General features: G+C 38.6%; 1 protein-coding gene across 8 annotated transcripts in view; it reads left to right on the top strand.

Moving 5' to 3' along the window:
* ptprk (protein tyrosine phosphatase receptor type K) overlaps positions 1 to 14,350 on the top strand; it is a 111,927-nt gene extending 97,577 nt beyond the window's left edge. For 3 of the 8 annotated variants that reach the window (XM_086166870.1, XM_086166867.1, XM_086166864.1), the window contains 16 exons: positions 1,443 to 1,630; positions 2,011 to 2,098; positions 2,486 to 2,562; positions 4,300 to 4,317; positions 4,872 to 4,908; positions 4,986 to 5,083; positions 5,465 to 5,581; positions 5,719 to 5,873; positions 5,997 to 6,132; positions 6,951 to 7,100; positions 7,591 to 7,764; positions 9,956 to 10,087; positions 10,197 to 10,322; positions 10,822 to 10,985; positions 11,229 to 11,364; positions 11,470 to 14,350. In XM_086166870.1, the coding sequence (XP_086022996.1) occupies positions 1,443 to 1,630; positions 2,011 to 2,098; positions 2,486 to 2,562; positions 4,300 to 4,317; positions 4,872 to 4,908; positions 4,986 to 5,083; positions 5,465 to 5,581; positions 5,719 to 5,873; positions 5,997 to 6,132; positions 6,951 to 7,100; positions 7,591 to 7,764; positions 9,956 to 10,087; positions 10,197 to 10,322; positions 10,822 to 10,985; positions 11,229 to 11,364; positions 11,470 to 11,523 (1,850 nt within the window). In that variant the 3' untranslated portion in view covers positions 11,524 to 14,350. Of the gene's footprint in view, positions 1 to 1,442; positions 1,631 to 2,010; positions 2,099 to 2,485; positions 2,632 to 4,299; positions 4,318 to 4,871; positions 4,909 to 4,985; positions 5,084 to 5,464; positions 5,582 to 5,718; positions 5,874 to 5,996; positions 6,133 to 6,950; positions 7,101 to 7,590; positions 7,765 to 9,338; positions 9,357 to 9,955; positions 10,088 to 10,196; positions 10,323 to 10,821; positions 10,986 to 11,228; positions 11,365 to 11,469 lie in introns of all 8 variants that reach the window. The other 5 variants (XM_086166871.1, XM_086166869.1, XM_086166866.1 and 2 more) reach the window with 3 other exon arrangements.
* Positions 14,351 to 14,485: the final 135 nt, after the last annotated feature.

The following is a 14,485-nucleotide window of genomic DNA, read 5'->3' as shown; positions in this document are numbered from 1 at the left end:
ATTTTTGTCAGCGATGCCAGTATTCCAAGTGTATCAAGTCTTACTCTGTAATGCTTTTATCTCAGGTTTAATCGAGATTTAATAGTGCAGCATGAAGTTCTAACATTCCCTTAAGGCTTCACAATCCACCAAACTGTGATAATTAACTGTTCCATAGTCTCTAATTTGGAGTGAAGGCTGCAGTTATAATCTGTCTCAGCCAATCATGTCATGGAGTTGGAGGAAGTGGTAAATTAAGAGGCAGTTTCGGGTCAAGTTTACTGTTAATTGGTTTGACGAGGCCATAACAAGCCTTAACAGTCACTAATGAGCAAACATGTCCTCAGAGCAAAGAAAACTATCAGTTGGAAGAAACATACAGCATTGGTTAATAAACAGAGGTGAAGATGACATCAGTAGGTTGTGCTGCAACCTGGGCTGTTATCTGTAGCCTATTATCTATTTATCCTTGTCTATCATGTGCCCTGTCATTTCTATTTCACTACGTAACAACCTCACAAGTGCTCACCTAAGTAATCGCCACCATTACAGAAATGTTTGCGTCCAAGCTTTTCAAGCTTCCAAAATGCAGCATTAATAATTAGTCAGAATCTTTGTGTATTTTAATGCAACCCTGGTTGGGGCCTCTTGAAAAGGATTTGGATTTTCAATCTGAATGAATTGTTTTAATTTATTTTTTCAGCGTCAAACATTATCGGTCCATGCCGCTATCAACATTGTTTAGATTAGCTTCGTAAGATGGAGAAGGCTTGGGATTTCCAAATTAAAATATTGAGTTTCATGTAGCTGTAACCATATCAGGCATATGATCAAGAAAGGTGATCCCACTAGTAAAATAGATTTGAAGTCAGCGGAAGAGTACTGCAGATTTTTAGTGTGTTTGGATGTTATGTGGTTTTTATGTCTGCATGGTTTGAAACACAACAGCATCAGTGTAACAACTAACAACTATTATTTATTACACATCTTTATGCAATCTGGCTTCATATGTTTGTCATTATACATTCATATAATATGCGAAGATAATATGTATTATATATATAATAATATATAATATATATTGATGTTTAAACCTTCGGGCTCCATGTACATTGATCTAAGTGATCACTTGAGTCTGTTTAGTGTTGTGTTCTAAGAAACAAACTAAGAAATCTTTATCCTGTAGTTTGACAGTATTACTCCTTTCTTTTTTCCGCTTCTCTGGCATGTAGTTCCAATCACAGGTGAGTACAGAAACAGAAAATAGACACAAGGTTTTTTTTTGTTGAAGTGTATCACGACAAGAAGATGAAAGCTGTCTTTTTCATTTTTTTGCACTTTTTAATGCACTTTGCCATTGCTTATCTCTGTCAAGCTAAGTGCTTAACATATTGCTGAAAAATATACATCTGTATACTTTATTTTTTCCAACACTTTTAAATTAAAATCCTGTACTTACACAGATGAGAACCACAGTGGCTCCGCAGCAGAGAACAGCAGGCTTCTCGATGTTCCTCGGTATCACTGTGAAGGAACTGAATCTCCATATCAGACAGGACAGTTGCACCCCGCTATCCGAGTGGCTGACCTGCTGCAGCATATTAACTTAATGAAAACATCTGACAGCTACGGCTTTAAAGAGGAGTATGAAGTAAGCTTATTATCGTAACTACTTTTATCAATGTTTTTCTGCTTTGTAATCTTGTTGTAGTGTCATCTTCCTCTTGTTGTTGTTAGAAGTTATTATTAAATGAAGTGAAACATCCACAGAACAGTTTTCAGTGGCTCAGGTATCACTTAAAATAGCTGTTAGGTAAAAGAAAAGCATCACATCTCAGCATCATTCATCTCTGAAAGTCAAAATACTGCTCTATGACCCGGTATTGCCTGAAAAATATTAATCCCTTATGGTTCCATGGAACTATTACTCCCAAGCAAAAAGCAAATTCAAGTTTCTGTTACAATAAGAATAGGATATAATTACGTTATGTAATTTTCTTTTCCATTTCTTCTCTGTTGTTGGTGATACAGAGTTTTTTTGAGGGCCAATCAGCCTCCTGGGACGTGGCTAAGAAGGAGCAGAATCGCACCAAGAACCGCTATGGAAACATCATAGCATGTAAGCTAAAATCAATTATTTATATATGTTGATATGTTGATATTGTTGTATTTAACCTTTTCAAAGATATGTGTTTCAATTTAGTAAGATAAATGTTAGCAGTATGGATGTATAAAGTTACAAACACTACAAGGATTAAATATAAGTCATTAGAAAGCATTATAACAAGTGGAAGTCCAAAAAAAAATATACTAAGATTTCTTTACTGATGCACACTGATTTGAGTTACTATGCATGAGACTTTAACTCCAAATTACAATTTTCCAACCAACAATATAGCTTAACTTCTCTGTATTGTTGCCCTGTCTAATCATGTCTTTGTCTCTGGCTTTTTTTTCTCCTTTTCTGTTGCTCTCTTCCCCTCTTTACCCCTGTTATTCTCATCAGATGACCACTCAAGGGTTATTCTTCAGCCTATAGAAGACGACCCTTCCTCCGACTACATTAACGCCAACTACATCGATGTAAGTGGAAACGCATCGAATGCTACTATTGGCTCTCAACGAAACCAACGAAACCACACTCCCTCGCTCGTATGTCTGGCCTCTATACCTTAATTGCGTCTACTAGTCATCCATCGTACCGTTTTATACATCCATTTACACTGAAATTACTTCTCCTTTTTTTCAGTTGTCCTGCAGTATTCTCCAATTCCCATTCATCGATTTGCCATTAATCAATTTACATACATATTTATGGTCATTGATATACAGCTAAAAGAAAAGAGTTCCTATCTCCATTGTCTAATTTTCCCTCAAAACAGAAAACTAGTAGAAAATATTTAGAAAAGAAACAGTTATTATTACATTTGAGGTAATCTGAAGTCAGTAACTTTTTAGCCCAGCTTAGAGTGGAAATCCACAACCTCACTCCATATAAAGGCGCCCGCATATCTCCAAATAGTAGTTCACGTACATCTGTATCAAAACAATGGACTTTTTTCATTCAAATATCATAACCCTATATCAGGGACTCCAGTGTAAAAGGGAGGTTGCAAGGAGTAGAGATAAAGAAGGTGGAGGATTGTTAGTAGTCTAGGGCTACAGAGAGTGCAGAAAAGGAATGAAGAAACATGTGCGAGCAACGTGTCAGATGTGATGTGTGGCAAAAGAGTATTAGCCGGAATGAAAGAAAGATGTACAGGATTGTGTTGGTGAGACCAGGGATATTGTCTGGTTTAGAGTAGTGGCATTGAGCAAGAGACTGGAAGCAGAGCAGGATGTGATAGAGATGATAGTTTTGAGCTCCTCTTTGGGAGTGACAAGGATGGACAGGATCAGGAATGATAGGGACAGCGAATGTTCGATGTTTTGGAGATAAAGTCAGTGAGGCCAGACTGAATTGTTTGGACATGTATAGGCGTGGAATAGTGAATATATTGAAAGAAGTATTCTGAAGGTGGAGCTGCCAAGCATAATGCTAAGAGGAAGAAACAAGAGGAGGTGGAAGATGACATGAAGTTAGTTGGTGTGAGAAAAGTAGATGCAGAGAACAGGGTTAAATTGAGGTAGATTATTCGCTATGGTGACCCCTCAAGAGAACAGCTGAAAGGGAAAAAAAGTTAACAGTATGTTTTACTTTGGATTTCAGCGTTGTTCTAAGAAAGAAAGACAGCTTGGTTATATCAATTGCAAGCTGCGGATTTGCTGGTAGGCAGATTTCATTACAATTGAGCAGTGTGCAACTACCTAAGGTTTTTTTTTTATTAATTATTATGCACTTATGCTAACCATAACCTTGAGCCTATAGGTCAACCAAGCAATCCATCACCAACAGAATGTAGCTGTCTATTCACCCTTTCATCTTTCACTTTGTTCTCCACCTTTCCACTCTGTTGTCACCTTCATGAGAATCACCTGCACGTTTTGTGCTTTTCAAATCTTTATGCATGCCTTACTTTGATATTATTTACTGCCAGTAGATATCGTAAATGCTTGCTGTCATTCACATCATTTTTGAATTAGGAGAAAGAGATGGCGCTTCCTGATCAATTATTGAAACTACACTAAAATTTAAGTTTGCAGGAAGTGCCTCTCTGTTCAGTCTAATTCTAAGATTTATCTCTCATTTTTTCTGCATGTCTTGTTCAGACTTCCATTATGTCAATGCAACTTTTCTTTTTTCTGATTGACAATCACTGACATTGTTGTGCTTTCTTTCTTTCTTCCACCCGTTCTTTCTGCCTGTGGCTTGGTCTATAGATTTGGCTGTACAGGGATGTAAGTATCACTGTGGATTCTTTCATTCATGCCCCTCAAGTTTGACAATCATTTACCTCCATTCATACACCAGTACATGCCTGGATCAGGCCTGGTTGTTCTTCCATTTTGAGTTGCTGGGGCATCTTCTGCATGAAAGATTTCACTCCCTCACCCAACTCTGTTCAGCCTTGCATCTCACAATATGCTTACACTGCGTCTCTGTACCCCTCTTTTTTAATTGTACAGTAAGTTATCTCAACAGGTTGTTGACAGTGTACTGTTCCCAATTAACCCTTAATATAACTGGAACAAGATGTAAACATAATAACAAATTTTTAGTCTTCTAATTGATACAAGAAAAAATAAACAAGATACATAATCAAAAGTTACATGAGGAAATGGATCCAGATGTTTCCTTCAATGTCTTTTAGAAATCTTGGCAATGCTGGTTAAACTGTCTCTTCTTGCTAGTGAGAGCTAGCAGATTGTTTTTTACAACCGTTGCACTGTGGTAATGTTATTGTTTGGCAGACACATATATGAAATTCTTCAATGTTGCGTTGTGTTTTCAGGGCTACCAGAGACCAAGTCACTACATTGCTACTCAGGGTAAGAACACGAGATGGGACTCACTGTAAGGTCACAGTTGTGCCATATAAGTGAACATTTGGGTGTTTCATGTGTAGGCCCAGTTCATGAGACAGTTTATGACTTCTGGAGGATGGTGTGGCAGGAACAATCAGCCTGTATTGTTATGGTAACAAATCTGGTGGAGGTCGGAAGGGTAAGTTAGTCTTTTCATTGTATTCTACTGCCATCATTTTTTACTTGATATGCTTGAATGTTTCAGTATGTATGTTTGAATTTATGTTTTCAAATCAATGTTTCTTTCAACCATTGGAAGACCAGCTTGAAGCATGTCAGCTTATTGAGCTAAAATTCTGTAAGTTAATTGACAATGAAATTCTCTACAAATATAGATTTTTAGTATTTTGGTGAGTGTAGGCTAAGGAGAATGTTTACTCGGAATTGTGGCCAATTATTGTTGAAAGGTCATTGTGACATACGAATACATTGTTCAACAATATTGATAAATAAGGGCTGTCTATCATACACAATGCCTAAAATACAAATTCAAATTATAGTACTCTTGTTTGTTTGACAGGTTAAGTGCTATAAGTACTGGCCAGATGATGCTGAGGTATATGGGGACTTCAAAGTGACTTTTGTTGAAGTGGAACCTCTTGCTGAATATGTGGTCCGCACCTTTACTTTGGAGAGGGTAAGTAATCTTTATTCTACACTTTAAATGTAAACCGAAGCTTCAATATTTTCTGTTATGTGCAGATAATACTGCAGCTTTTCTGAACTGGTATAAATGTATGAAACATTAAAAAAATGTCTTGTATCTTTACACAGCGTGGTTTCAATGAAGTACGAGAGGTCAAGCAGTTTCACTTCACAGGCTGGCCTGATCACGGAGTTCCATATCATGCCACAGGACTGCTTTCCTTCATCCGCAGGGTTAAGATCTCTAATCCACCCTCTGCTGGACCCATTGTGGTTCACTGCAGGTAACAGTGCAATCAGACACAAACACACACACGGATAGAAAGTAGTCAGTATCATCTAACATTAATCATATATTTACATCTCTTTGGTTTCTAAATTCCCAATGCTGTCCACTGTCTCCGTAGTGCCGGAGCAGGGCGCACAGGCTGCTTCATAGTTATTGACATCATGCTGGACATGGCAGAGAGAGAAGGAGTGGTCGACATCTACAACTGTGTGAAAGCACTGCGCTCACGGAGGATCAACATGGTACAGACTGAGGTGACTGCATTACCCATCATCCATCTGCATCAACATGATTGACGACAAATTAAATTCCCTCACTATTAGGGGTGGACACGGTACAGGTCGAAAGGACAACATCAAGCCACTTTCTTTCATTCATTCATTCATTAAGCTGTCATTTCAATGAAAAAACTCGGTACAAAATAATCTTTGCAGATACATCTTCTCTAATTGAAACGTTATTGTAAGGCGTTGAATCTGTTTGAGATGGAAAATATAACTGGGGGCAGCATCAGAAGACAATTTACAATGTTTGAAGGAAAGTTTAAGCACCATCACACTTAGCTTAACCCAGTAGTTGACATTTCTTTCAAGCTTTCACAATAGAGGTGTTCCGATAACTTCACAAGCATTGGAGATATTCCTGTCAGATTTGGAATTATGATATCAGCGTGTAAAAAATACAATTATATAATATCATGTGATTATTACACAAGACTGGACACAGCTTCTTTCCAGTTATTTCTGTATCTGAACTATGCTAAGCCTACCCACATTCGTGCAGCCAAGTTCTAGATCATTTGCTGTAGGTATTTATTTATATTTTACAAAAGACCTCTCAAAGACAATGTGAAATCGGAGCACCTCTACATTACAGTCATCATCATCCTCATAACCCCACCTCTCATCAGTCACTGTTCAATCACTGCCTTTGCTTGCTCACTTTCATCCGGTATCACTCTGGTATTTGTTGCTTGTGTTTACTATGTGGGAAGTTGTCTAAATGAAAAATAATGTATTATCAGTTTGTTAGATACATGGGATGAAATGTGTGTCTTGACATATGCCTTCAGGAGCAGTACATATTCATCCATGATGCCATATTAGAGGCTTGTCTCTGTGGAGAGACGGCAATACCCGTCTGTGAGTTCAAAGCCGCCTTTTATGAGCTGATCCGCATTGACTCGCAGACCAACTCCTCCCATCTAAAGGATGAGTTCCAGGTAATGAGTTATTGTAACGTCATCTTTCACCCCTGAATGAAAACACTCCTTCCAAAAATATATATCTTCTGACAATAAAGCAAAGTAGGCTGTAGGTTTTTCTCTCAAGAATAGCAGCAGCTGTGCTCTCGCAGTTCGTTCTGTTTTAAGAATTTGTTTATTTTATAGCACAAAACACATTCCATGCCCCTTATTCCACTTCTCTGCTGCTCTATCGCATCCCCGTTACTTTATCAGTATGTAGGCCTAATCAGTAATCTCTGTATACATCATGGACTGGAACTGGAATTCTGTTTGTTTGTTTGTTTGTTTAAGGTTTTATTTTTTTTGTTGTTTTTTTACTTGCTACTGATCTTGAGAACCTAGGCTGTTTAAATGACACACTAGTTGTTTGCAGAAATATTTCATTAAAATTTGAACAAATATCATTGACATTGTTTGTGGAGGACTATATATCTGCTCTGACATTTTAACTTTCTTTTTTGTCCAGACATTAAACTCAGTGACTCCACAACCTCAGCCTGAGGACTGCAGCATTGCATTGTTGCCCAGGAACCAAGATAAGAATCGCTTTATGGATGGCCTTCCTCCTGATAGATGCCTACCCTTCCTTATCACAATAGATGGAGAAAGCAGCAATTACATCAATGCTGCTCTGATGGATGTAAGTTTACACCATGTTCACATGTACATTCATCCAATTAGCTTGTGTTATTTTCAACATATAATGCAAGAGTAGTTTGGGACATTTAACACCGTGTCAGTATATGCGGTCTCAGCCTGTTAAAATAGTAGTTTATTTAGATGCATTACCTTCAACACAATCAGAGCCCATGCAATTGAAACATGAAACAAATAGATGATTAATTTCTGTTGTCCCAAACTCAAAATCAAAATTTGTTGAAAATGATACATTCTTAAAACCTCTTTTTGCTAATGAAGACACAGAGATTTATAGTCCAGTGTACTGTTCTAGAACACCCCCATTATAGTCCATTAGTGCAAGGTCTTTAGTACAATCATAGTAGTTAATATGAAGTCCAAGACAGCTTGAAAAAATGAATAAATAAAATAAAAGATAAAATACATAATTATAGCAAAGAGTTAGAGCAAATGATGTTCAGCAACCAGAGGGTTAATAGCTTGCAGCTTCACTACTGACAGACAAAAATATACTTTTCATATTAGGAAGTAGTTTTCTAGTAGTTGATCAATTCTTCTGGATGACTTTAAATTCAACTCAACGTGTTAGTATTTTTCTAAGGCCCTGTGTTACTACGCAGGCCTTAAACATGATTTTCTCAGCCAGAAGTCATTTATTTCAACTAAGTGTCCTTTAACAAAATTTAGAGAGAACATTGTAATCCTTAAAGGCCACACCATTTTTCAGAAAGTTATACATATGCCAGAATCCTAATATTAAGACAGGAAGACAGATACATTTGATAAAACAGGAGACTTTATTGCCACTGCTTTACAAAATGAATGGTAGTCCTTGGAAGCAGTCTACCTTTATTAAAAGTAGGTAGTACTCAAATTTCCTTGATCTGACTGTGAAACCATCATGTGAAGACCTTGCCTTTTTTAAAATGAATACAACATAAACGACAAAAGTCTTGGTTTCACATTCCAAAACTTTCAAATAAAGTTAAGATAAGCCTTACTGCTGGAAAAGAAATCCACATAATACTGAATAAATGGAGGTGTTCTGGTAAAGGGATGTGAATATTTATGCATATGTACACATAAACACACAGACTCCCCTTCCTGTTTGTGTGATGCTATGTTTGTGGTTTTAGCAGCAGAAGGCTAGAGACAAATCCAGGTTTTGAAAAACAGCCACTTGCTACTCTGGCCACCATCCAAACGTTGATTTTGGCCTAGACATATTGTCTTATGTGTTCCATGATTTGAGAACATGTCATTTATCATTTGATAGTTTGAGATGTATTAAAGGTAACATAAATATTTTGCCATCCTCAGTTTAAATTGCGACCTTGTGTTTTCAAGCATTTCTGTATTCTTAGTGATTATACAGGAGAAGGAGGACATATAGTGAGGGGTGGGCTGTATAGCAGCTTGCTAACATGTAATGTGCATGATGGGTAAAGTTACCTGGTTTCTTCTATGACAAGATACTAGGTGGTGGTGAACCTGAATAATATCACTCCATTTTTTTTAAATTCACATTCAGAGTTTAGTGAAATTAAATTTTCCTTTGGCCTTTTTCTAATCAAGCTGTCAGAAGAGTTCCAGGTAATGGGATTTTACTTCAAATTTGTAATACTGGATTTGTTTCATGGCTTCGGTGTCTTTCCGCCTCCAGTTTCATGTTTCGCAAAAACCATTCCAGACCCTGAAACCTGCCCAAAACCCTCATACTAGGCTCTTCATGTCCACAAGTCAATGTCATTTACATCCATGCCGCACATTTGGCTGTGTATTTTCACTCACACACAAGTTGAGCTCAGTTTACTCTCAGTTCCATCAGTTCATTGAAAAAAGAAAGAGTTTTCCTTTTGAATTTGAACGTTCTTTGGTTTTTATTTTGTTTGTCTTTACATTTACTTGTCTGAGCTGATAGAACCTGAAGTGAATTGACCCTCACAATGTAGGTTTAGTCACGTATCTATATAGACAAGCATGCCCCTCAACTCACTGCATGACCACATGATCAAATGTCATTTTGTACCAAGTGTGTTCAATTGTCATGTTCCACAAGGTCTCCCGATATGCCTGGCTGTTTGGGTTTTTATGTATGAGAGAGATAATGCATATGCAGAGGAGTTTGAATGCTAGTTTGAAATCAGCAGAGAACATTAGCGACTCAAACCTAACATTGCTTTTTTTTCCAGAGCTACAGGCAGCCTGCTGCCTTCATCGTCACCCAGCATCCTCTGCCAAACACCGTCAAAGACTTCTGGCGTCTGGTTTATGACTACGGATGCACCAGTCTGGTGATGCTGAATGAGATTGATCTCGCTCAGGTATTTAACATTTGTTTTCTGTGATGATGGAAGATGCTTGAAAAAGAAGTACTTGTTGTCTCTGTCTTTTCACACTGTATGTATTATGTGTTTGGGTGTATCTTGACAGGGTTGCCCCCAGTATTGGCCAGAGGAGGGTATGTTACGTTATGGCCCAGTCCAGGTGGAGTGTATGTCCTGCTCAATGGACTGTGATGTTATCAGCAGGCTCTTCAGAGTCTGCAACTTAACAAGGGTCAGTGCACAAACTCAAATTTGTTTTCAACTTACTGCAGAGTCATCAAACGCTTTGAAATGTAATCAGGAAATATAACCAGAGGTTATTAAGAAATGCTTGGAAGGTTTGCATTAACGTTTCCTAAAATTAAACTAGTTGCCTGTTTATCAGGTATTATTATTTATACCAGGTAGTTGTGGATCTGGAGAAAGCAGTGCAATATTGAAATTGAGTACTTCTGTGGTCCCCGTTCATGCCAAGTATATGTATTTTTGCCAAGATCATTTTCCCTTAATCTAATCAAGAAGTTCTGTTGCATAGACCGGATTTAGAAACTACGAATGAGTATATAATAGCAGGTAGATTGAGACAGTCTCAAACCTAAAAATTGCTTTCTTACAATCCGCAGTAATAAATGTTGGTATTTATTTTCGATTCAATAGGTGTAACATGAACAGACAGATTTGTGTTATTATTTTCAAATGTCAAAATGTTGTGGTTATTTTTTACTCCTCAGCCTCAGGAAGGCTACTTGATGGTTCGTCAGTTCCAGTACTTGGGTTGGGCGGGACACAGAGACGTCCCAGCCTCAAAACGCTCCTTCCTCAAACTGATCCTCCAGGTTGACCAATGGCAGCGTGAAGGGGAGGAGGGAGAAGGAAGAACAATTGTCCATTGCCTGTAAGTGCAAACCAAACATATAGTTTGAAGATAAGCTATTATCAACATGTGCTTTGGGGGTTTGGCAGTAAGAAAAAAGGAGAGTTAAATACTGTTATGAAAGTTAGGATGAAAATCATCAACCCCTTTATGGCACTTATTCTGTGCCACAAGAGAAAGCATTAACACAGACTAAGACAAGGACCTGTTTACCTGAACATTGTTAGAATAAGGAAGCACTGCTCAATCTTTGTGTGTTTGAAGAAACGGAGGCGGGCGCAGTGGAGTGTTCTGTGCCAGCAGCATTGTGTGTGAGATGGCCAAGAGGCAGAGTGTGGTTGACGTTTTCCACGCCGTCAAGACCTTGAGGAACAGCAAGCCCAACATGGTGGACACTCCAGTGAGTTGATAACCATAGCCTAACCAATGACATAGTGATGTTTGTGCTGAGGTAAAACAAAGCCTGGCCAGAATATTGACATGCATTCATTGTGTGTGCCTGCAGGAGCAGTACAGGTTTTGCTATGACCTGGCGCTGGAGTTCATCGAGTCATCCTAAACAAAGAGGAAAGAAGGAGGAAGTGGAGGAGAGCAGGAGAACATTTATTTCACTTCCCATGCGCTTAATGCTTTTGCTTTCGCTTGGTCCCAACTCCCTTCTGTGGTGGCTGTTCTACAACCTCCCCACAAATGGCTTGAGCAAAAATGGTTGTATGCGGAAGCTTTTAGAGGAGGCGTGCAGTACAGGAGCAAACGTTGACTCCTTCATGCTGATTGTACAACTTTTTCGAGTGCCAGCTGGGCCCCTGTATATTTTAGGTCACATTTACAGTAAATGTTTTTGTCTCTCACCACTTCTGTGAACGGAATGCCTCTTGATGGTTGAGCTGCAGTTCTGGCGAGGCACTGCAGATGTCTCTCCTCTCCTTGCAAGCTGCATCTGCAGTTGATAGTGTGCTGAAAGTGCAACATACCCATTCTACTATCTGAGTAACAGCATCGTTGGGTCATCATGGTGATGTTTTAATATATTTACGGCCAATAGTTTTTGTACAAGAATTAAGAAAGCCTGGACAAACTGTGGACGCTTCTGCTTCTTGCTCCGTACTTCGGCAGCCTCATCCTCATGGTCCTCTCTGGTCATTCAAGCAGGCATCGAGTGAGAACATTACAGTGTATTTGAGTATTTAAAAGCCACTCCGAACCCATTCCACCTTAGTTAGATACAGTGCATAACAGAATTCACGGATATAGTTTACATGGGACATTTTAGGCTTTTTTTTTGTTTGTTTTTTATGATCTCATGAAGTGGCAACTTGTAGAATCTTTGGTCAAATGTATACAAAGTGTGTTATTATTGTTCATGACTTCTGCAACCTGCAGATTTTGTAGCATCTGTCGGCCCCCATCTAACAAAGCAGTACAGGTGGAATTGGTGCTCTAGGCCTGTTTGGTGTGTCACAGACTTCCACCAGCGACGGAGCACCGACCCACCTGATGGCCCCAGGCCATTATAAATTTCAATTAGCACCCCCGTGTTCACACAGCAGGGAGCTGCTGTGGCAAGGGCCTCATACTGATCTACTCTTTTGAAGTCGTCTCTATTACCCAGATTGTGTAATTGATCACTCGTGATTATTTTCAACAATGTGAAATCACTTGAATCATGTTTGATCCAGGGCTGGGCCCAATGCACTTTCAATTAAGCCAGTTGACAAACTGAATATTTCATAGAGTTTGGGTATGACGTTGGGATTCAATGCTGTTGCTTTCCATTTCTAATCGGAATGGAATTGGAGGTGAACTGACCCCAGGTCTATTTTTTTTTTTGTCCACTGGTGGCCAACCCTTTTTTATTTTTTCTGTTTTTTATTTTGTAGCTGATGTTTATTCATAAGCCAAAGACTTTGTGTAAATATGTCTATAAGGATAAAGCACATTGTTTGTATTTATTGTTTGTTTACTTGCATTGCTTTTAAGAACAATCATTCTTCACTCCACGTTTACTCAACCAGCATCGTTTCTTGTAGGCCTAGGCAAGAATCGAGCCACAGTCCTGTTCAGTCGGATCCCTCCATATCAGAGTGTCTGAGAAAGTTTAGAGGAACTGATCCAAAATGGGTCCTGCGATGAGAGACTCCATCTGTTCCATTTGGGTCAGTGAAGAAAACTTTAAGAAGCCCTGATCGAAGCTGTATATTAGAAGCATTAGAAGTAGTTTTTCAGTATTTTGGTGGAATTAAGTAGTATTGTCCTGTTTTCACTTATTGAATCTCTGTGATGTTACTGTGATTACTTTGTGTAAAAGCCCATCGCTCTGTTTGTTTGTGGTCAGTAGAAAATCAGTGCATCTATATGGGGGCTAATTTTGGATAGCGACGCCAGAAGCGCTGTTTACCATCATCCTTGTATCCTGCTCAACATTGTCCCTGAACACACACTGGCATGGTGACGCAAACAGGCTTCATGAGTGAAACACGTGGGACTGTGAAATGGAACATTTATTGTGCCTAATCATTTGGATTTCCTTGTTACTTCGAGCATTTTAACTGCATCATGGCTTTGTTGAATGCATTCTCATGGACGATCGATGCTTTGAAAACCGTTTGGGCCATGACTCGGTGTTTTATTAATCGGCATGCTTCATGAATTCTTCGTGAGGCTTTACAGGCTTACCAGATATGTTTCTGTTTTGCACAACTTATTCAGAAAAAAAAAATATATATATATATTGTATATAAATGTCAGGGGATCCATTTGTTTTGAAGCTCAATAGCCCAGGTCTGCCGGAAAGGATGTTATTGTAAATAGACTATCATGAAAACATTTAAAGGCTCTATTGTCTTACAAACAGTCGTGGTTCAGCTGATGGACAAAATCCTGGGGGGAAAAAAAAACAAAATGATATATATTAAGAACCCTTTTTTGCCACCAGTATTGAACCGTAATTTGATGTTAATTCTGTTGGCGGAAACGACATTTTTTATTTCATTTGTTTCCCCAGATTTCCAGGCGGATCCCATAAAAGGGAGTTGGAGGCCGCAATTCTTAATGGTTAACGGTTAAAGTTAATGGGCTCAATAATGATTGATGACCATCACTATAGTTTGCAGAATACAAAGTGAAAAAAGTCAGCGATGAGGCTATTCACAGAATTTTAATAGTCTGCCTCCTTTCTGCACACAAAAGGGAAAGTAGGCAGAAAGTCCAGATAAGATGCCCGCCATCCCTCCCTTAATGAATCTGAAATAAAGGGCCTGAAGAACAGCAAATGTAGTCAGTATCTGGGTGAGAGCCCAGTCTGAATAGAGTTGATCTTCATAGTCCATAATTATTCTTGTCTGTAATGTTTGGCTTCTTTGCTGTAATAAAGACCACTTCTTTAATTAAAAGACTCCTCTATTGTATGACAGCTGAAAGGACGAAGGGGGTGCTACAATAACTGCATGACAAGCCATGTCTCACACTCATACAACTCACATTGTAAGTTTCGTCATTGCTTTTGTGCTTGATATAAAATC

The sequence above is a fragment of the Fistularia commersonii genome, chromosome 20 (assembly GCF_037954325.1).
Source record: "Fistularia commersonii isolate RoL2024-O1a breed Wild chromosome 20, RoL_Fcom_v1.0, whole genome shotgun sequence".
NCBI classification, from domain to species: domain Eukaryota; kingdom Metazoa; phylum Chordata; class Actinopteri; order Syngnathiformes; family Fistulariidae; genus Fistularia; species Fistularia commersonii.
Note: the sequence above shows the minus strand (reverse complement) of the source record. Positions and strands in the feature narration are given on the sequence as shown.